The sequence below is a fragment of the Gymnoscopelus braueri genome, assembly GCF_963280865.1.
Source record: "Gymnoscopelus braueri genome assembly, chromosome: 18".
Taxonomy (NCBI): Eukaryota; Metazoa; Chordata; class Actinopteri; order Myctophiformes; family Myctophidae; genus Gymnoscopelus; species Gymnoscopelus braueri.
The window spans coordinates 13298643-13321007 of NC_137618.1; the positions used below are offsets into that span (position 1 = coordinate 13298643).

General features: G+C 40.0%; 1 protein-coding gene across 1 annotated transcript in view; it reads left to right on the plus strand.

Moving 5' to 3' along the window:
- Positions 1–497: 497 nt before the first annotated feature.
- pth2ra (parathyroid hormone 2 receptor a) overlaps positions 498–22365 on the plus strand; it is a gene marked incomplete at its 3' end in the record, with an annotated part of 76386 nt that continues 54518 nt past the window's right edge. Inside the window, exons 1-3 of the mRNA XM_080456803.1 lie at positions 498–515; positions 7899–8004; positions 21509–21619. Coding sequence (XP_080312929.1) covers positions 7899–8004; positions 21509–21619 — 217 coding nt within the window. The 5' untranslated portion in view covers positions 498–515. The remainder of the gene's footprint in view (positions 516–7898; positions 8005–21508; positions 21620–22365) is intronic.

Below are 22365 nucleotides of genomic sequence, written 5' to 3' on the forward strand. Positions count from 1 at the left end.
TTTTTTTTTTAAAACACAAAATAATAACTTTTTCTGTGTGGAGAAAAATCTTAAATATGACAAAATATTTCTCTATACTTTGGAGCACGCAGTCATACATTACAACACTCGTGCACTCTCAAATGAGGATGAAATTGGGAAAAGGGTTGCCAAACAAGCAGTGCTGTACTATCCTTATTGCATAAATAAATTATTCATGTAAGGATAGGAATCAGTTCTGTGAACCTGTGGAATGTGTGGAATATGACTAAGTTTGGGACACCAGCTGTAAAAGTGCGACATTATTGGTCATTTGCGCACTCATTCTAAGCACTGAAGGATGATCTGGGAACACACACTTAACTCACATTTAAGGTAAACGTCTATTGGAAGAGCAACTAAGTGGAGGATTCACTTAAATGCACACAGCTGTACTCATTTACCGATTAACTAAGAAGATCATTGTTGACGGAATGAATAATTCCTTGTGGAAACTGGCCATTTTCTTCATGTACTGGACTTTAGTTGAGGCACAGGTAAGGAAACAGCCGATCCGACACTGTATAAGCTCGACACAAGAGCTTATTTCCAGTATTTCATATCATCACACTAATGCATGTATAGGCTACTGCATGTTACCCTCTATGCCAGTGATTCCCAAACCTTTTAACTCGAGACCCAAAAGAGAAATTAGACTTTTGCCGGGACCCAAACTGAAAATAGCAGATCTACAAGCTCACAACATACACACACAACGGTGAGCTTGTAGATCTGCTATTTTTAAACTTTTTTTTAATTTTATTTGATTTTCTGACTATCTATGAAATACTTTTGGAAAATCTTGGAATTGTTAAAACCTTGTTTTAAAGTTGTATTTCTTTATTTAAACCTTTTAAAATATTTTTGATTAGTACGCGACCCACAAATGGGTTCCAAGCCACTGCTTGGGAGACAGTGCTCTATGCATTATTGCCAAAGCTTCATAGTAAATCAATATTTTCATGCAACACAATATAGTGGCTTGCTATAGAGGGCTGAGGGATGGTGGGGGCATGAAATACATGTATTAAGACAGGCTAATCGAGAGGTGGCCCAAATGTAAAATGTCACTGGTGGCACTGCAGCTGCAGATTAAAAGGTTATCTAATGAACAAGAGACACCTATTACAATTTATATTCTTAGTTGTAATGGTCTAATTCCACGTAGACATGACATCGCTAGAGGGCAGCATAGAGTCAGTTATTGCTTGAAATCATGCCATTCTTTCTGCAAGATGATAAAAAGGGTGAACTTTCCGAAAGTCAAGTTGAACATGTTTGTGGAGCCTTGGGCCAAATCGAGTCATAGCTTCTGCAAGTATTAATGTTGTATGTATCTTGGCTTCTTACAAATAGAAATAGGCTATTCAAATAAATACACAAAACAGGCAAGAAGGCTATTTGCCTTGAATATTTGTTATTATGATCCCATTACAACCCAGCCAGGCTGAAACCTGAATGTGTAGTGAAACAGGCTGCTAGAGGCTAGGCTGAATGCAGCACAAGCCATGAACTCATATAGTCCAGTAAATATGTGGTTTGACCCAGGGGAAATTGCAATAGCAATCATTCAAGGTTTAATGTGATCTCTATATTGTCATCCAAATAACATTTTAAAAGTTTACCATTATACAGTAGCCTAGTGGATCATGATAAATTCAGGGGTTGACATTTGGGGCCTTCATGCGTCAGCATTACACAACTAAGTGTGTATCTCTGCTTCTTACATACTATTTTCATATAATTCATGTCCATATCTTGTTTTTATGGTGTTCTTAAATACAACAACCATCAGATATCACAACTGTTCTCAATGTACAGTATATACACATTGAGGGTACCCTTAATTACCCAGAAACAACCTTTTCTTTTTTCAATTCCAAACAAAGCAAATTATTATGAAACCATTTATTGTAAAGTAATTTTCTGTACATACAAATTTGTTTTTCTCATCAGCACAAAGAATGAAACATTAAAGGACAATGTATTATGCATACATCAATCCATGGACTCATCCCAATTTTGTGCCGACATATTCATGCACACCACAGAAATCAAGTCTAGCACTTTCTGGAGGTACATGCTATATGATGTGATGTCTGGAGGTGGCCATGAATTGCATGTCTGTCAGGGTATCAAAGTGAAGATCCCAATTTCCAATTAACTTCCAACTGATGAATGCACAGATTAGATTGATCATCTCCTTGTACTGTAACCAAACTGCAGCTGTTTAGTCATCTGCCATGGTTGTCTTATCTACAGTACATCCAAATATTTCACATGCATTTAACTCAATGTTGTGGTGGCAGCCATATCACTGTCATAAAGATCTGAGGCTTCTGCTAGTTCCTCTGGTAAGGCTTTGGCATGGTCCGTGGATTCTCCATCTGAGAATGTCTACACTGTAGACATGTAGGATGTTTCAGAGTTACAGATACCATTGCTGATGACAGCGAGGACACGCAAAGGAGACAGCTCCTCATTAACCAGTTTCTGCCCATCACAGCAAGCTATGCTGTAGACTCTAGTCTGCAGCATAGCTTGCTGTGATGGGCAGAGCCCTGTCAATTTATTCCCTATAAGTATTTGGTGCGTACATTAATTTGAGGATTTCTTCCAAGCCTCAATCCAACCCTTGATGCTGAGAGCCAAGCAGGGAGGCACTGGGTGCCATTTTTATAGTCTTTGGTATGACTGAGCAGGGTATTGAACCCCGTCCTCCCAGTCTCAGGGCAGACTGTCTAACCACAGAGTTCACTGAGCTTGTTTCCACCATTGTGGTTGATCAAAGGGTTCAGTAATTGGAGTGACTTGGTTCTGAACTGACAGGTTGAAATTAATGAAAGCCGGTTGGGGGCCATGGCAGTCTTTAACATTAGGCACAATTTGGTAGGCATTGGGGCCACACAAAATCTAAAAACGAATAAAAACAACAACAATTTGATTTATAAACTGTTTTAATTCAATGCCTCCACACATTTTTACACAACATTATTATTATATCAGAGTCAGAGCTGGGCCTGCCGCCCCACCTCTGTCCAGACTACAGTGGACTACTCCACTTGACTGCTGTGAAGCAGGATTAGGAAGAATAATGTAGTCTATTGTAAATGCAAAGCAAAATATAATACTTAAAATGTTTTAATAATAATTTAATGAACTTGCAACAGTAACATAATTTCTCGCTCTGTTTGAGCACACCTGCTGGCATATGCTTCTAGTAAAGAACAACTTGGAACTAGCACACGGCTATAATGACTGATCGTACTGTTTTATTCACTGTTTGTTTGTGGATTTAAGAGTTTACAGACAGTAGCTGGTGCCTTCATTAGGCAACTGCCTTTGCAGCAGTTGCGCTATTCAACAGTGCACGGCCCCATAATGTGATGTTTGTGGGTCTGAATGAATAAAGAATTATATTCATTCAGGAGGGGGAGGAGGGCCCTGCACCTGCGCTTGCCTTATGCTCCCAAGTCTGCTCCTGACGGAATGCTGTGATTATGGGGTCAACACACTATTCAGTCACCTCACCTGCCATCGTGGTGCGCAAACATGGTTATTTCTGTCATAAACCTTTCAGGTGGAGAGATTTGTCATTATTGAATATTCAGTCACCTCACCTGCCATAATAGTGGTGCGCAAACATGGTTATTTCTGTCATAAACCTTTCAGAAGGAGAGATACTGTATGTCATTAATGAATGCTAAGCTCATTGCACTTCACTATTGTTGTTGATAAAATGAGTGTTAATGGAGCTGCATACAGTACAAGTCCTTTTATGCCTCACAATAGTTCCATTAGTTGTGACGCATGTCCAAATAGGTCTATACTGTATAAAGAGAAAAGAGATAATGTATGAGGGTTGAACATAGGTGGAGGAATATTGGGCCATTAAGCTGAAGATCTAATGGTCTCTTACTTAGTAAAAAAATGTGATAGTGGCCGAGGTTGCCTGGTAGATCACAGGCTGTGAGACAGCAAGTAGAGAGTGAGGGAATGGAGAGAATAGTTAGTGCAGAAGCAGGGACAGGAGTCCCTTTACTAGGCTGGTAAATGGGCTGGGGGCAGGGGGAGTGAGACCTTGTCTGTTTGGAGGTAGTCCAAAATGTTCCATGGATAATAACTTCTATTATTTTGTCTAAAATAGACAGAAATAGTCTACATTTGTCACGATTTTCCTTTTTTTGGGAGGGGGGGGGGATCACAAATCTACAAGCTCGACAAGCTCAAAACGTGTTCAAATAAATGAAGCAGTCTCGCCTAGGGACCCACCAAAGCGTTTCAAATTGCTGTTCAAAAGGTAAATAAGTCATATTGCACTAATTGTATATCTGTTCATGAGGGAATTGTTTATCTCCAAATATCATGAAGGCTGATTTGACCTTTGAGACGAATAAATAAATCAGTGTCTCCAAAAATGTAGTTGCTGCACGTGGCTTTGTAGGGCAGTCATCTGCGATCACGTGGAGTCAAGTATGATGGTCCTCCTGGGGGATCCTTATTGTGGGTCCTCAGATGACTGAAGAGTACAATTCTGGAACCACACACTTTGGAGTGAGGTGCTGGAGGTGAGATTGTCTTCATGAAATGTGGCTCCTTCATAGACTGTTTCTCCATGCGGTTCTGTTTTGAGCACTTCTTCCCAGTTAGAGCTGTTTATGTGGAATCTTTGAAGGTTGATCCTGATGTTGTCCTGGCTTGAAGCGCTTTTCCTGACCTCCAGGAGCTCGCTGGCCAGTACTTAGCTGTGAATAAAGAGAGAGCCTGTTTTGGAAGGCGTGTATCAGGTTTGATGATGGTAGTGGCGATGCAGTCGATGTCCTCAAGCATGCTGACGTTAGTGCGTTTCTCTTTCCATGAGATGTGCAGGATTTTACTCTGGTGGACTTTTGATTGATGTACTTTATTTAGTAAGACATGAGAACAACAGTACATGGAAGTACAAATTCACAATACAAGGTCTACTAAATTGGAAGGTTCATAAAGCACTAAGCTTGTTTAAAATGAGATACCCACGCACACAAATCATGATGACATATAAGAGACTGACAGATATACACACTCCAGGTGTTATGTGTCTTATGTGTCTCCAAAAATGTAGTTGCTGGCTGTTGCACGCGGCTTTGTAGGGTAGTATATTAGTTGTAAAGGGGCTGGGAAGGCAGCCATTGGCGCATCTGGGAGAAGTGAGCGTAGCTTGAGAGAATAAGCTGCAGAACCAGGCTGGTGTTGGGAGTAGCAGTATAATCACAAGGAGCGAGGTACATCTTTTTGTCTTCGGAAACCAGGAGCACCAGTTCTGAACTTTTGCTGAGGTCCATGGTGGTGAGTAGCACATTTTTAAAAGTTGTTTGAGTGTTTGTTTGAGAAAGAAGGGCTAGCGAGACAGAGGTTGCAAGCCATGTGTGCGAGACAGAACACACTATAATAATAGTAATAATAATAATAATAATAATAATTATAATAATAATAATAATAATAATAATAATAATAATACATCACACTTATATAGCGCTTTTCTTAGTACCCACAGTCGCTTTACAAAACAAATAAAAATAAACAACTTTATTAGGAGAGAAATAGTTAAAAGGAAAACAATTTAGCAAAGAGAAAAACATTAAGCTAAGACTAAAAGGCAGAAAGGGAGATTTGATTTGAGTTAGGCGGGAAAAGCGAGTGTGAAAAGGTGGGGTTTGAGGGAGGCTTTAAACACGGCAAGGGTGGGGGCGGCTTTGATCTGAGGTGGGAGTGAGTTCCAAAGGGAGGTTGGCATTACCAGACCTGAGGGAGCGGGAGGGGGCTTGGCGTTGGAGGAGGTCAGAGAGGTAGCGGGGAGCCTGGTTGTTGAGGGCCTTGCAGGTGGTGATCAGTATTTTGAAATCGATTCTGTGAGCCAGTGAAGGTCGTGAAGGACTGGGGTGATCTCTGGATGGGGTTCTGGTGAGGAGGCGGGCAGCAGAGTTTTGCACATATTGAGGTTTCTTGAGAACTTTGGAGGTGGCACTGTAAAGGAGGCTATTGCAGTAGTCGAGTCTGGATGTGATGAAGGCATGGATGAGTGTCACACTGACTGACCGGCAAACATAGCAGGGTTTTACAGTATATTCATCACTGACTGATATGGGGGGAGGAGATAAGGGAAGAGTTGTAATCAGGCATGATTGTTATCAGCTGTGTGTGGGGGATGGAGTAGTCATCAGATGTGATTGTTATCTGGTACGGTCTTCGCTCCTGTTCCAACTCAATAAGTCTGTCTCTTCTTCAGTGAATATCAAGGATATCCTCCAATTTCTTTGAACTTAAAAAGTACCCTCTTCTTCTTCCTCAATTATGCATATCACTTTTCAATGCATATCACTTTCCGCAGATAAGTACACCTGTAATTATCACGTCATACATTCATGATAGGCAAGATTATTACTCAGAATGAGTAGATTTATTAGATATGCTGATATGGAACTGCTCAGTGGCTGGTGTGTGTGTGTGTGTGTGTGCGCGCGCGTGTGTGTGCGTGCGTGCGTATCTGTGTTTGTGTGTGTATCATTTCTGTGCTTGTTAGATTTGCATAAAGACATAACAAGAGTGTTGATATCTGCTGCTTGGATGCATACAACAACATAAATAATTGCCAATTGCCAGTACATACGAGCACATGTTGATACACATGCAAACATGTGTATCACTATCAACATGCACACGTACGTGCGTGCGTGCGTGCGTGCGTGCGTGTATGTGTGGATCTGTGTGTATCATTTCTGTGCTTGTTAGATTTGCATAAAGACATAACAAGAGTATTTATCTGCTGCTTGGATGCATACAATAAATAATTGCCAATTGCCAGTACATACACTTGCAAACATTGCACACACAAACATGAAGGCTTTGAAAACTAATATATAAATACACAAGTAAATACTGTTCAACCACACAATGAGATGCACATGCACACATGTACACAAAACTGACATTGCACTCACAAAGATGAAGGCTTTGGCCAAAATGCTTTAGCAGCCTTAGCAGATTACTAAATGTTATTTATAATTATAAATGCATAAATAAAGAGCCAAAGTTTCGCATTTTGTATAAATTTTATTGCCGCTTTTCCCACTTTTTGGGTGTTTTTCATGTGGCAATAAGAGTAAGCACTGTTCTACCTTTAACTTTTTGTGGAGCAGTTTTGCATCTGTGCAGAGCTCTGGTCTGTCTCTGAATTAAGGCCATAGAAAAGACCGATATGCCACAACTTTAACTGTCCATGGGCAAGCTCACTGGAGCAATCCCAGCCAGAATTCAAACCTGTGATATGTGGTACTGTATATAATGCAGTGTACTTGGGCCGTGCATTTAACACTGCAGACCTGGATCCTAAATCATAAAAGAAAGTGGATAGCAAGTGGGTATACCCGAGAACTGGGACGCTAGGGTTCATATGGTTAAGTACCAGTGATTTGTTCTGGACTGCTCAGCGGCATAAAGATTTAGTAGATACAGTGCAGAATCCCAGGCGTATGTGTATCACTAAATGAATGAACAAATGAGATAAAAAGGGCATACAGGCTCAGCGAGCTCACTTTCCTGGATAGATTACTGGATTGGTAAAGAGGGATGGCAGATGAATAACACTGGATTAATATGTAAACCTCAAGAAGATTCTCCACCTGCTTCATACCTAATTAATTACTTGAAAGAAGAAGCGACCACGGCCAACTTCAATGCCTGTTACCGAGTAATGAATAATGATGATATTCTCACCATGCAAATCACACGCTCACCGAGCATGATAAAGTATTGTCTTCATTCATTGTGTAGAATTTGTTTTTTGTTTGCGGCTAATTGGGGTGCGCCAGTTCATCTGATCTTTTTTTCCCTGTACTCTACAGATGGGGTCTGACGGGGCCTTGTCAGCTCAAGAGCAGATGTATATCCTTTACGACATCAAACTACAGTGCTACCAAAACCTCTCCAACAGAGACCCAGGCACCACAGGTACGATACAGCACTAAAGCAAAATGTGTTTTACGCTCACTCTCATGACACCTACCCACACACACACACACACACACACCAGTGGCGCAGCCAGAACGCTAGTATAGGCTAGGCCTGAGCAAATTTGTGGTTATTGCGGTTATATTGGGCGTTTTTGGGCGTTTCTTTCTTACTTTATTTCGGTTTTAGGGTTAGGGTTAGGGTTGGGTTAGGGTTATGTTATTTAATTCTTATTTTTGCCTGATTTTACCAATTTTTTTTATCCAAAAATTAATTATAAAAAAAAAATATATATATATATTATTATTTCTTTTGCGCAAAATCGATTGGGTGGGCCAGCTCTCTATGTGGGTGGGCCACGGCCCACCCAGGCCCACCCATGGCTGCGCCCCTGACACACACGCACACACGTGAGTTATTATAGTAACTTTCTGCAGAGTACACAGTTGTTCCTTACTTAGATTAGCTTTTTGTTTTCAAATATGGTTTGTATGGTCCTGTTAATATGAACCTTCCAGCAATATTTTTTTGAAGATGCACCATTATCAGTCCTCATGAGGGGATTATTAAGGCTAGGCAATTTTCAATCTGATGGCGGTTATTTGCAGAATACATTATTTTCTGTAGTTAGCTTTTTATTAGTTTTTATTTTTGTTTTACATTTTTATTTTGTTTCAAAAGCATCCCAGAAGCAGCTGTCCGCTCTGCTCCCATAGCTGGGACTGAAATGATTAATTCACAAAGAAATATTCTGTAATTGAGTGTGCACTAGAAATGATGTAGTAGTAGTTCGCAAGATTAGCTCCTATTGGCTACAGTACGTGTTGAACTGTCCTTGAGCAAGACACTGACTGGACCCTAACTGCTCCAGATGAGCAGGTTGGTTCCTTGCATGGATTCCTCCACCGTCGGTGAGTGAATGTGTGTGTGAATGGGTGATTGTGAAAAACATTGTGAAACACTTTGGAGAAAGGTGCTGCATACATGAAGTCCATTTACCATTTAACACATAGATAAGAGCAGTGATTTTAATATCTCTGCCTGACAGGGACAGAGATTATATACATTTGACATTGACATCAAGAACACACAAAGTTGAACTCACAAAATACCAAAATACCTGGGCCTTTGGCTTGACTCTGAATTATCATTTAAATGCCATCTTGATAATATTGGAAGGAAGATTAATCTCAGTATTGGTGTTCTCTACCATCCCAGAAACTGCCTTACATTTTCTGTGAGAAATAAGCTCAATATCTATATCTCTGCCCACCTGGCAGAGATGGTACAAATTGTCATATTGACATCAAGAACACTCAAAGTTGAACACACAAAATACCAAAATTCCTGGGCCTTTGGCTTGACTCTGTATGATCATTTAAATGCCATCCCCCCCCCCGCCCCGATTTCTGCAGTTTCAAAAACTGTAACCAAGAAGGTCTTTATGTTTAAATATATCCTATCATCTTTACATCTGTTTAAAATGCTTTATTATAAGATGACATGTACATATTTATAATTAATATTTATGACACCATTATATATAACAAGTAAGACGCGCGAACGCGGGAAGCGAACGCAGCTCGAAAATATTGTGTATTTACGGACTTGTAATCCGTGTTATTTCACCGTGATGGGGAGAGAACATTTACATTGTGTGTGTGTGTGTGTGTGTGTGTGTGTGTGTGTGTGTGTGTGTGTGTGTGTGTGTGTGTGTGTGTGTGTGTGTGTGTGTGTGTGTGTGTGTGTGTGTGTGTGTGTGTGTGTGTGTGTGTGTGTGTGTGTGTGTGTGTGTGTGTGTGGCAGGCTGTTGTGCATTTTAATCAGAGCATTGTCTGAATTCCTGCACTCTGGCGGCTGCTTACAGGCAGTGCACCCACGTGAGTCACATGGGGGCGCGAGCCAATGAGAGCGCGGCTGCACACAGAGAGATTCACACACAAGCCGAGCACGGTTTCATAGTAAGCTCCACTTGCCTTCGGCGCGCCTCCTTCCGCTGCGTTCGCAATTAATAACTATATAATCATAATTTACCTCGAAGCTACTCTTTATTACTTATTTATTGCATAATAGCTTGAGAACATTTTATTTAAAAAAGTGTGAATATTATATTTGATCTTGGCGTTCAGGCTCTGCTTATACATTACTAATACAACCATTTAAAAGCAGGGAGATATACATCTATAACAACGAGCTGAGCTTGTTGCCAGATTCTGTGAGAGAAACACGCGGCGAGGTCTATGAATGGAAGCCCAAAAGAAGCGACCAGTTTCACCACTTGAGCCCCATTGCATCAGCTATTTTCAAAAATAATCTAGAAAGCAAGCCCAAATAAGCAACTGCACTTCAGAAACAAGCCCAAACAAAAGCAACCAGCAACTATGAATCGACAAGCGACGTTACAAGAAAACAAGCCTAAAGCCGCTTATAATAAGCAGGCAATAGGCAATATTGGCAGGCCAGCCTGCCAGCTCAAACGCATTTGCACAACAATGTGCACATCGGCCTATTGCTTCTGCTGAACTAAATGCCAACTTTTGACAACAGTTGCAGTCTGTTGTAGTCTGAAGTGGTCTGAAGTAGTCTGTTTGGTGGAGAGTCACCTTAACCTCTCAAGTGTATACTGTCTGAACTAGCTCGCATGCTATGCATAATTTGTGTCAGGCCCTTTCCCCCTTTTCACCTCCTCCTCCTTATTCAATCCTCTCATCTTCTGTCGGCTCATATTCTATAATGGCCCCTGTCAACACATATTTCCCGTCCTTGCGTTGACGGAGGAAGGCTATACTTTGCAATTACAGACATTTATTGCATCAGTGGTTTATTGCATTGCCCTCATCTATTGCATTGCAGATTGATTAGATTGTCCATGCCTTCATTTATTGATTATATTGCTTCATTTAATTTCACATCACAAACTCACTGTTATATGTAGGTCAATAGCACTCTGGAATGCTCTGCCTTATTTACAATCCATAACTAAATTACTTCTAAAAAATACATCAAGAGATATCTTGCCAAGTAACTGTCATTTGTGTATTTGTTTAATTTGACTGGACATTTTCATTAGATTTTACAATGTTAATTTGTCTTTGTGTATTCATTTTTTTATTGTTTTTACATTTTAATGGTATTTGTATTGTATTTTTAGTAGCATATCTGTATTTTATTTGCTTTGTTTGAAGGGATGAAATTATGACGTTCAGTGTATTATTTTAAGTTCAGTAAGTGTAAAGTGCATTAAGTTTCATGTTTTTGTTAAATTAAGTGTTAAATAATATATATATTCTGGCTACCCTATCTATCTCTCTATCTCTCTATCTCTCTCTCTCTCTCGATCGACACTTCCTTTAATGTCAGTTTGACAACTCGGACTCACATCCTTCAGACAGTATGAGGGGATTATAAATAACAAGAAAAGTAATACCACCATAACTCACTCATACAATACATGGCCAATACCCCCCCCCTCTCTCTCATGCCAGGTATTGCTGACAGACATATGTCTATATGACCTGCTATTTCATTAGCAGGTCTATTTTCTCACACACTTCAGATGGCTGGGAATCAGTATGGGAGTCAATGTGGAACACACTGTACACATGTTTCATAATTCTGCTTGGTGTTGCACTGGCCCAGGCTTTAAAATCTATTACTTTATGGAGGAGGCCTGCATTAATTTGTTACATAAAAAAGCAGATAATTGTGCTCAAAACATATTAGTACTATGAAAATGCACGCTGCCCACCCACCTGACCACTTAACTCTTTCACTGCCAGACTTATTTCAGAATGTGTTGTCCCATTGCCAGGAAAAAGGTGCATTTTTCCTCTGTTTGTTTTTTAACATTGAAGTGAATGGAGCAGCAATTTTTTGGATAGCGTTATCTCCTAGTTCCTTTGAGATAAACCCCCCCAAAAAAATACCAAAAAATTCAGAAAAATTCAAAAAAATAAAAATAAAATAATAATAATTAATTTTTCAAAAAAATTTTTTTCTTCATATTTTCGTCTTTCCGTCATTGGCCATGATAGCCATAGAGCCATCGGACGGGAATTCCCGTCCGGGGCAGTCAAAGAGTTAAAGGTAGGGTAAGTGATATTATTATTATTTTTTTGTTAAAAAGGCTAAAGTAAGGGGCACGGTGGCGCAGTCGGTAGCGCTGTCGCCTCACAGCTAGAAGGTCCTGGGTTCGATTCCCGCCGGGGACGCTGTGGGAGCTGGGGGCGTGTCTTCTCCTCCGCGTCATCAGCGCCCATACCCTAGGTGGGGTTGGCGAAAGGGCCTACTCTGTGTGGAGTTTGCATGTTCTCCCCGTGTCTCCTAGGGTAGGGGGTTAATACCCTCACAAAAACATGTAGTAATCCTGGTCGCTATACCGCCTCCCCCATGACAGCCGGGGCGCCTGATGGAGGGGAAGGGAACTGGTTGGAATAACGTGTTCCTTCCACGCGCTACGTCCTACCAGGGAAACTCCCCCCTGTCAGGTGACAAGAAGGTCAGTTGGCTCTCATGCCTGAAGGAAGCATGAGCTCGGCCCTGGCCTCCCTACTGTGGGGGACTGGTGTAGTGCTGGTGTAGGGCTGGTGTAGCGCCCAGGATCACTTAGGAAATTGGCACGGGTGAAAAAAATGGGTTACAAAAATCGCGGGATAAAAAAAAAGAAAAAAAAAAGGCTAAAGTACTATATTCTGATAGTAATCATTGCTACAGAGCGTTTGTTCGGTCACAGGGGTCTCTCCAGCTCTTTAGTAAACAGAATATAGTACATTTTCAGGTAGGTGACAACATTTGAGCCAATCAGGCGAGAGCACTGAAAATGCATTTTCTGTTTAATAAAGAGCTGGAGAGACATGGGAGACTCCTTATATGGACAGGACACTCTATAGTAACGAGTATCAGAACATAGACCCATTTTGCAATTATTTGAATAATTGCAAGTCGCTGGGACGGAGGCGGGCAACATTGCCCGCACTCAAAACCCACCTTTTCAGAATCGCATTCCCTACATAAAACCCCAACCCCTGCCCCTCCTTTTTGTTTTGTGTACTTTTCTTTTATAGTTTTAATCCTTTTTAACTAGTCGATTCTAATAAAGTTGTTTTTATTCTGCTCTGTAAAGCGACTTTGAGTATTTAGAAAAGCGCTATATAAATTGTATGTATGTATTATTATTATTATTACTTAACCTACCTTTAACTTAACTTAATATAAATAGCAAAATCAACAGGAAGTTAACATTTTTATTAAAAAAACAAGCGTTTGTTTACGTGCTTCGATAGCTGTTTTACCGTACAAAGTGAGTCAATGAGGAGCATATTTTTAATGATCAATTTCTAATCAATGGAACAACTATTTTTGATTTCTTGTCCACCTTTGGAGTTACATCATGGCAAGGTAACTACACAAACCAAACCTCTTGCCCTTTAAGTAAACTTTAGGATTACAATGTAAGCACTTTGTTGTACATATACAGCAGTGGTTCTCAACCTTTTCTGGACCAGGGCCCACTTGAAAATCTCAGCAGCCATTAGGCTAAGTGGTTAACATTTTGAGTGCCAAACACCAGAATCTTCGTGTTTGCAAATACACCCGTTGAGTGCATTTTCGATTTTTTTTCCCCCAATTTTTTTCACAAGGGGCGCTCTAATCTCTCAAGAACAGATTCTGCTCTGCGTTTGAATCTGTCGGGGGGGGTTCGTCATATCGCGTACGCACTGGCCTACAAGTGGGCGTGCCTTCAGATCAGGAAGCAGGCCGCGCTTTACCCAATCAAATGTAGTGGGCGGGATTTACGTGTCCGTCGATCCTTCCCCACTCGAAACAAACCGAAACTCATTTAACAATAGCGTCCGCGGAGCAGACAAAACCACGGAAAGATATTCACATTTTAACTTCCTCTTTCATCATAGAAACAAGTGGGCTTATAACCAAAACGATCCATGTTCTCTGGGAGAAGTGGTGTTAGTGTTCCGTGGAGAAATATTGTTAGTGGGAATGAAAACATAGTCGCACCACCGGAAGTGAAAGGCTGAAGGCAGACCAAAACCCCGGTTTCCTTGCGCACGTGTGCTACGTCGACTTCCTCCCAGAGCTAAGAAAAACTGCAGAGGGCGCTGTTTTTCCTTTTTTATTTGGCGATGGGTTCCCAGATTGGGGGCGCTCTAACGCAACTTAGGAATGATCCTAGGTCCCTTTAAAATGGAATGGACGGATGTGACGGCAGCCCAAAAAACGTCACTTCCGTCCGTTCCAATGATAGGATCTTGAGAAAAAGGTCCACATCTCCATACTTTTTTTAAAGTGGTCAAAACAAGCAATTTCCGACGGTCGATCACTCTGCAATGGTGGATCGCGGTAGAAATGTTATTGTTCCAGTCGTTAGATGGGACCCTCGGCCATCGCTCAGACACCCTTTGTTTACATCCGGGTCCTCGTGGTGGCTTCTGCAGCTCTAAAATGATCGGCGTAAACGGTAAGAAACGCTGGCACTGGATGTACCCTGTTTTTAAAAACCTCTGGCACTCGATGTGTTAAGAAGAAAACCCAGACTGGATCCGCGGATCTGGATCCATATCTTCAAATAGTAAAATCAGCAAGAAGTTGACATTTTTATAAATAAAAAAAAACAGTACTGGGCTTGTTGATGTTCTATATTGTCTGAATCAGCTTTGTTTGTGTTCGTTTACGTGCTAAAAGAGTGACTTTGAGAGCTGTTTTACCTGTTGCACTCAATTCAATGAGGAGCATATTTTGAATGATCAATTTCTAATCAATGGAGCAATTATTTTAGATTTCTTGTCCATCTTTGGAGTTACATCATGGCAAGGTAACTACACATTTTGAAAGAGAAAGAAGCAAGCATTCATCAGACGAGTAGTTCGAAGTACATGTGTATCGGGTGCACGGTTCAGGCAGAAACAGTTTCTTAGAAAGGAATACCAGCACTCACTTTCATCCATTTAGGATCTTGTTTAATCAGAATCAGAATCAGAATCAGAATCAGTTTTATTGTCACATCACAGGTTTACAAGGTAAAAAAGTGGGTGAAATTCTTTTTTGTACATCGTTCCCATCGCAACGTTAGTTTCCATAGAAAGAAGAGGGGGGGGGAGAAGAAGAGGGTGGGGGGCAGGTGGGAAGGAGATCAAAACAAGAGAGCAACAGAAGGCCAGACAAGTTATCTACATATTTACAAATTACCTGAGATAATAAAAAAAACTAAAAAAACTAAACTAAGGTGCCTGAGCATAGCAGCAATGTATTGTATACTGTGCATGTTATACTTATACTGTGCATGATAGACAATGGACGTTAAGGTGCTTAGAGGAAAAGGAGCACAATAAAAAAAGACCAAAAAAAAGTCAGTGCGTTATACAAGGGATTAAGGTGCAAAAGGTCAGTTTAATTATAATAGTCTTAACACCCCCAGCAGCAGCTCATAAGACGGACGTTTCTTCATCCATTTAGGATCTTGTTTAATTATAATAGTCTTAACACCCCCAGCAGCAGCTCATAAGACGGACGTTTCTTCATCCATTTAGGATCTTGTTTAATTATAATAGTCTTAACACCCCCAGCAGCAGCTCATAAGACGGACGTTTCGGCCCACAGGCCTTCCTCAGCGTGTAACACGCTGGAGCACTTGGTTTAGTAGAACTCAGAAGCACTAGTGTGACATAATCATCAGCAATCAGGGAGTAACCTTTTAAATATAAAGTGTTATCCAATTAAATAAAAGTGATGCCCCACCAAAGTAACATCTAAACGCAATATTCAGTAGACCTTGTTAAATTGACTCGCACGTCACATTTATGGGAAACTATTAAAGAGGAATCAGGGAGGCACAGCAACCTCAGATTACATCATGAGAAGACTGCCTTCTTGCCACATTGAAGCTGAGCTTAAAAGGTGCACTGGACTGGTGAAATGTTGAGCCCTTAGGGCTCGGTGCTTAGCCCCTCTCCTTTTTTATCCTCTACATGCTCCCTTTCGAACAAATCCTTTGCCGTCGCGGGCCTCGCGGCCTCCGTTTTCACTGCTACGCCAATGACACACAACTCTACCTCCCCTCCAAAACCATTACTGCTACCACACACTCCACCCTCACCACCTGCTTGACTGACATTAAAACTTGGATGCAATCAAACTTCCTGAAACTCAAATGCAATAAATCCTCATCATTGGTCCAGACACCCTCACCCACTCTACTCATAACTTTTCCCTGAACATTGACGGCTCCGTTGTCACCCCCTCCACCCAAGTCCGTAACCATGGTGTCCTCCTGGATCCCATCCTCTATTTCAGCCCCATGTCAACCAGATCACCAAAACAGCCTTTTTCCATTTTCGCCTTTTCCATGCTCGCCTTTGTAATTCACGCCTTCATCACATCCAGACTCGGTTAAAACTGCCCTCAAAACCCACCTCTTCAGACGTGCCTTTCCCACTTAATTCAAATCCCCTTTTAACACTCTTCCTATATTTTAACGTTTTACTTTGTTTTTCACTTTGGCCTTTTGTCTTTATAAAATTGTTTTATTTTATCTGTTTTGGAAATCGACTTTGGGTATTAAAAAAGTGCTATATATCTGTTACGTATTATTATTATCAGCTTATTATTATTATTGTTGTTGTTTAACCCAAAACATTTTGGGGACACAATGCATCTCGAAAAAGAAAGAGAAAATAGAAAAGCAAAATGAACTCCATGAAACAGATGGCAGGACAGGGATCTGGTGCCTTCTATTAAAAATGACTCATTCATTCTGTGTTTCCTGTTTGTGGAAGCTTCTGCTTAGGGCATTGAAGGTCTTTGTGCAGGGATTATAATGTATTATGTGTTATGGCTTTTGTTTGTTTGCCCTGCCGTAACTGTGTATTCACAATCATGAGGCATGCACGACAATGTGGGCTGTGATGGTGCAGTGCAATTATAGATCGTATTTATCCAGAAGCCAGATAATGTTGGCCAAGTTTTCAAGGATTCTGATTTAGATTTTTTTTTTGCAAGATGTGAATTTGTGGTTGTCTTTGATTCCTTAATTATTACATTACTGCTTACACCTGCGGTACAGTATAAGCGATGTTTTGATTATTTCTTGATTCTCTCACTACCGATTCAAGTGTCTCATTGCGGCATTTTACTGTCCTCTCCACCACAAGGTTCCTTTAATAAAGCCTGCATGCGCTAGTTTGCACATGCTCTATAAAATCGGAGACATTCCACTCAAAACTGACCCTTGCAAATTGTGTGAGAAAACCAGCAGAATGCGTAATCAACCACACTTTTCATCTCCTACCATGCACTTTGCTGTGACACAGGAGGTGCACTTATAATGTCAAGCAAACTGAATTTCCGGGCGGATGCGCCTGTTTTTATAAATAACACATGTGTTTCTTGTAGGTGACCGTGACATTATAATGTGTATGAAATGAGGAGCAAAAAGCTTAGTAAATGTGGCCTAAGAGAATAAGTGTTGAGTGTTTACTTACGTAAAAGTAACAATACCACAATATAGAAATACTCTGTTACAAGTAAAAGGAATGTATGTTACTACTACTAAAAATACAAAAGTATTGACATCAAACAAGTTATAGCAGATGTTACAATCAGTGACCATAAAATGATATAGGTCTATTGGCAGAGGTCATGTCCAATTTGAATGAGTATAATCAGAACCAGGTGTATTTTTTAGCGTGTTCTTGAACCTTCTTTTGACTCTATCAGTAAAATAATATTATCTACTCTATCTTTACATGCAGCCCTCTCTTTTTCTGTCTTTTAACCTTAGCCTCTCTCCACGCAGTATATCTGAACCTCTTACTTATGTCAAACAGTATTCACGGTACATTAAATGGATGGAATTATGTCTGGCACCAGGCATTTACTGTACCTCGAGTGTATAATTGAATCTGTCATTCTGCTGGTTGTCCCTGTGGAATTAATAAGGACGAATTGTCGAATTGACAGCTCAGTTCATCAGCACATCTATTTTCTCACATACTTAAGATGGTTTGAAGTCAGTGTGAAACACTGCACACATGATTAATAATTCTGTTTGGTGCATGGTGCACTGGTCCATGCATTAAAATAAGGTACTTAGGAATGGAGGAGGCCTGCATTCATTTATTAGATCATAAAAAAGAGAGGGGAAATGTTTTTATTTGACAGAGAAAATATAATGTAACTAGAAGAGACCTGTGCTCCTGGCGGATCACAGGTCTCCGCCAGGCCAGGTAGTTTATTGTGGGCCAGCAAAGTTTGGAAACCAGTGACAGGTGGAAATGGGTGTGGCTTATTTGGGGAGTTGCGTAATAATCCAAGGAAATTTGGACAAAATCCGTACGAGTAATATAAGAAAATGTGTTTTGCAAAAATTGTCCTCCTGGCGCTATAACGGGCACCTTGCTCTGGCCTCCATGGAGTGTGTGGGCACAGTTTCACTGCAATTGGTCCATCGGTGCTGAAGATTAGCTGCTCGCAGACAGAATGATAATAATAAGACATATTAGTACTGCATAGTGCTAGAAGGATGTACAGTTCATACATTACATCGTTTGAAGAATATACTTTGGTGTATAAAGAAAATCATCACATCACAGGTTTTCAGGTGTAAAACAGTGGGTGAAATTCGATTTTGTGCAAGCTCGTCAAAATCGTTTTTGTCATTTCCATTAAAAAGAAAGGGAAGCAATTATTTTAGATTTCTTGTCCATCTTTGGAGTTACATAATTATGGCAAGGTAACTACACATTTTGAAAGAGAAAGAAGCAAGCATTCATTAGACGAGTAGTTCAAAGTACATGTCTATCGGGTGCACGGTTCAGGCAGAAACAGTTTCTTAGAAAGGAATACCAGCACTCACTTTCATCCATTTAGGATCATGTTTATTATAGTCTTAACACCCCCAGCAGCAGCTCATAAGACGGACGTTTCGGCCCACAGGCATTCCCAATACCCAACACAATTTCATGTATCTGTGCCTGCAGGCACAGTACACAATATATTTATTGTTATGTTTTGTTTGTTGCTGTTGTAGTTGATGCTCCATTATCCGATTGTTCTTCTTTGTTCTGGGTTATTCTTTAATAGCCTAACATATAATTGAAGAACTTGCAAAAACTGTTTTTGGATAAAATGAGTTGGCTCTGTACTTGGACTGCTTTTTTCACCTCTACACCAATCTCTTCACCAAAAACTAGCCGATCTACAAGCTCACAACGTGTGGCAAATGTTCCCGTTCAAGTGGTTAAGCAATCAAAGTCTGCAGACTTTTGTGGTGGAAGCATTCCTTTACTTCATCTCTCTTTGCTTGTACTCTCATTGTCCTTTTGTTCGCTCTGTCTCTCTCGTATGCATGCACACGCACACACTAATGTAACCTTGCATCAGCTAATGCTCTCGATAACAATGTATGCTAATGCATACTAAATGACAGAATAAAAGTACCACGCAGTAATTATCATGTAACGGCTTACATCTTCACAGTGTTTAAGTTATCACCTCTCGTGTCTCATGGCTGCATTTACTGTCATCTCCACCACATTTCCTCCAAGGTTTTAAAGAAAAAATACCCTGACATTTTCTTACTGTAATTCTTTAGTATTAATGTTATTTAAAGGTAGGGTAAGTGATATTTTGTGGTAATTTTTTTTTTTTGTAAAAGGTTAAAGTACTATATTCTGATAGTAATCATTGGTACAGAGCGTTTGTCACAGGGGTCTCTCCAGCTCTTTAGTAAACAGAATATAAATACATTTTTGGTAGGTGACAACATTTAAGCCAATCAGGAGATAGCACTGAAAATGCATTTTCTGTTTAATAAAGAGCTGGAGAGACATGGGAGACTCCTTTTACTGAACAAACACACTATAGCAGAGGTCTTCAACAGGGGGTCCGCGACCCCTAGGGGGTCCACGGAGGTACTGCAGGGGGTCCGCAAAATTGTTGTTTGATTAAACAATATTTTTGTTTGAAAAAAAATAATATATATATTATTTTGTTTTCCCCAAAATGTCAAATTGTCTTTAAACATAACATGAATCCATAGCAAACAGATAAATGGAGGCACAATGCACAATAACATGGTATGTTTATACATATTTTGTAGAGATTTTGTTATTTTGCACACCTACTGGGGCAGGTGTGTATAGGAGCAGGCAATATAAAACACAATTGTATACATAACTAGAAAGTACTGTTCCTGAAGAAACAGTGTGGGATCGCTAAGAATGTTGATGGTATTGAGTATTGATAGTGTTAGTAAAGTAAGTTAAAGGTTTTAAAGTTCTAAAAGTTTGAAAGGTCTGAAAGGTTTGAAAGGTTTAAGAGGTTCTAAAGGTTTGAAAGATGTGAAAGGTTTTAAAGGTTCTAAAGGTTCTAAAGGTTTGAAATGTTTGAAAGGTTCTAAAGGTTTGAAAGGTTTGAAAGGTTTGAAAGGTTTAAGAGGTTCTAAAGGTTTGAAAGGTTTGAAAGGTTTGAAAAGTTCTAAAGGTTCTAAAGGTTTGAAAGATGTGAAAGGTTTGAAAGGTTTGAAAGGTTTGAAAAGTTTGAAAGGTTCAAAAGGTTTAAAAGTACAAATTATTAAAAAAATTCTAATGGTAGCCAATATGTCCTAAGTAGGCTGAACGTTATAGAGTTGGAACTGAGTTTCTAGCTAAAAGTATGAATTTCCCCATTGAAATGAATGGGAGTTTTTTAGAAGTAAAAAGTGAAATATCTCTAAAAGTACAAATAATTTCAAAAATTCTAATGGTAGCCAATATGTCCTAAGTAGGCTGAACGTTATAGATTTGGAACGGAGTTTCTAGCTAAAAGTATGAATTTCTCCATTGAAATGAATGGTTTTTTTTTAGAAGTAAAAAGTGAAATATCTCTAAAAGTACAAATGATTTCAAAAATTCAAATGGTAGCCGATATGTCCTAAGTAGGCCGAACGTTGTAGAGTTGGAATGGAGTTTTTAGCTAAAAGTTTGAAGGACTAGTTAGCCGCCAAAAAACGGGCGGAAGATATAATAAATAGTGGCAATAACATTAGTGTGATCGCTTTAGCGATCCCACAAATATACAATATATGTGGTAGCCCCCCCCTACCCTACGAGGTAGGGGTCCGTGCTCCATCCCCATCAGTTTGGGGGTCCCTGGCCTGAAAAGGTTGAAGACCCCTGCACTATAGCAATGAGTGCTATCAGAATATAGAGCTATTTAACACTTATTTTAACAAAAGTAAATCACTTACCCTACCTTTAATCATTAAATGTGTTGTCTTTTGCCAATTATGGCCCACCAGTGGGCCACAAGTGGGCCCCGACCCACAGGGTGGGAATCGCTGTTCTAGAGATATCCTCCTGACCAAAGTGTTGGACCTGAATAAACATTGGCATCCTTAGAGCCCCGCCCGCTAGTGGGGCTAAAAAAAAAAAAGCGAATGGGTCCTCAGCAAATACTTTTTGTCAATTAGCACAGTCAAATTAAAGTAATGAGATTTTAATTTCTCCTCCAGAAGAGCTGTGCCCTCCGGGTTGGGATGGTCTCATCTGTTGGCCTCAAGGCTCCCTCGGCACGATTGCAAATGTTCCCTGCCCTTCCTACATCTATGACTTCAACCATAAAGGTAAGGACATTGACCTGATGCTGTTCTACAGCAGGGCCGCAGTGGTGGAAAAAGTACTCAAATTCTTTACTTAAGTAAAAGTACCAATACTGCAATATAGAAATACTCTGTTACAAGTAAAAGTCCAGAATTCAAAATTTACTTTTTTCAAATAGCCTAGGTATAAGCTGAAGTGGTTAATGTATGTTTTATAATGTAATAATTTATATCTGAAAAGAAACTAGTAACTAAAGTTTTGAAATAATTGTAGTGGAGTAAAAGTACAATATTTGCCTCTGAGATGTAGTGGAGTAGAAGTAAAAGTATTGGAAATTGGAAATACTCAAGTAAAGTACAAATACCTAAAAATTAAGTGCAGTACTTAAGTAAATGTACTTAGTTACTTTCCACCACTGAGCAGGGGATCCCAAACGTTTCAGCTCAAGTAGACTACTGTAGAGTCTCATAGCAATAATACTAAGGACAGAAGGGATGGAAAGCTCCCGCCTAGTGCCCTTTTTCTTTTATAAGGAGAATAGGAAATGACAGAGAAAGGCCCAAAGTTTCTTCGGTTCCTGAAAAGTTGACAAGTTGAAGAACCTGTTGCCTACACCAGTGGTTCTCAAACGTTTTCAAGAACCCCCAAATTAATGTATTTGGCCGTGGACCTCCATCTGAAAATATTTTGTACCAGGGAGGGACCCCCATGCAAGATTTGTCAAAATGTTTAAACATTATTAAAAATGTATCACATTTAGTTCATGATT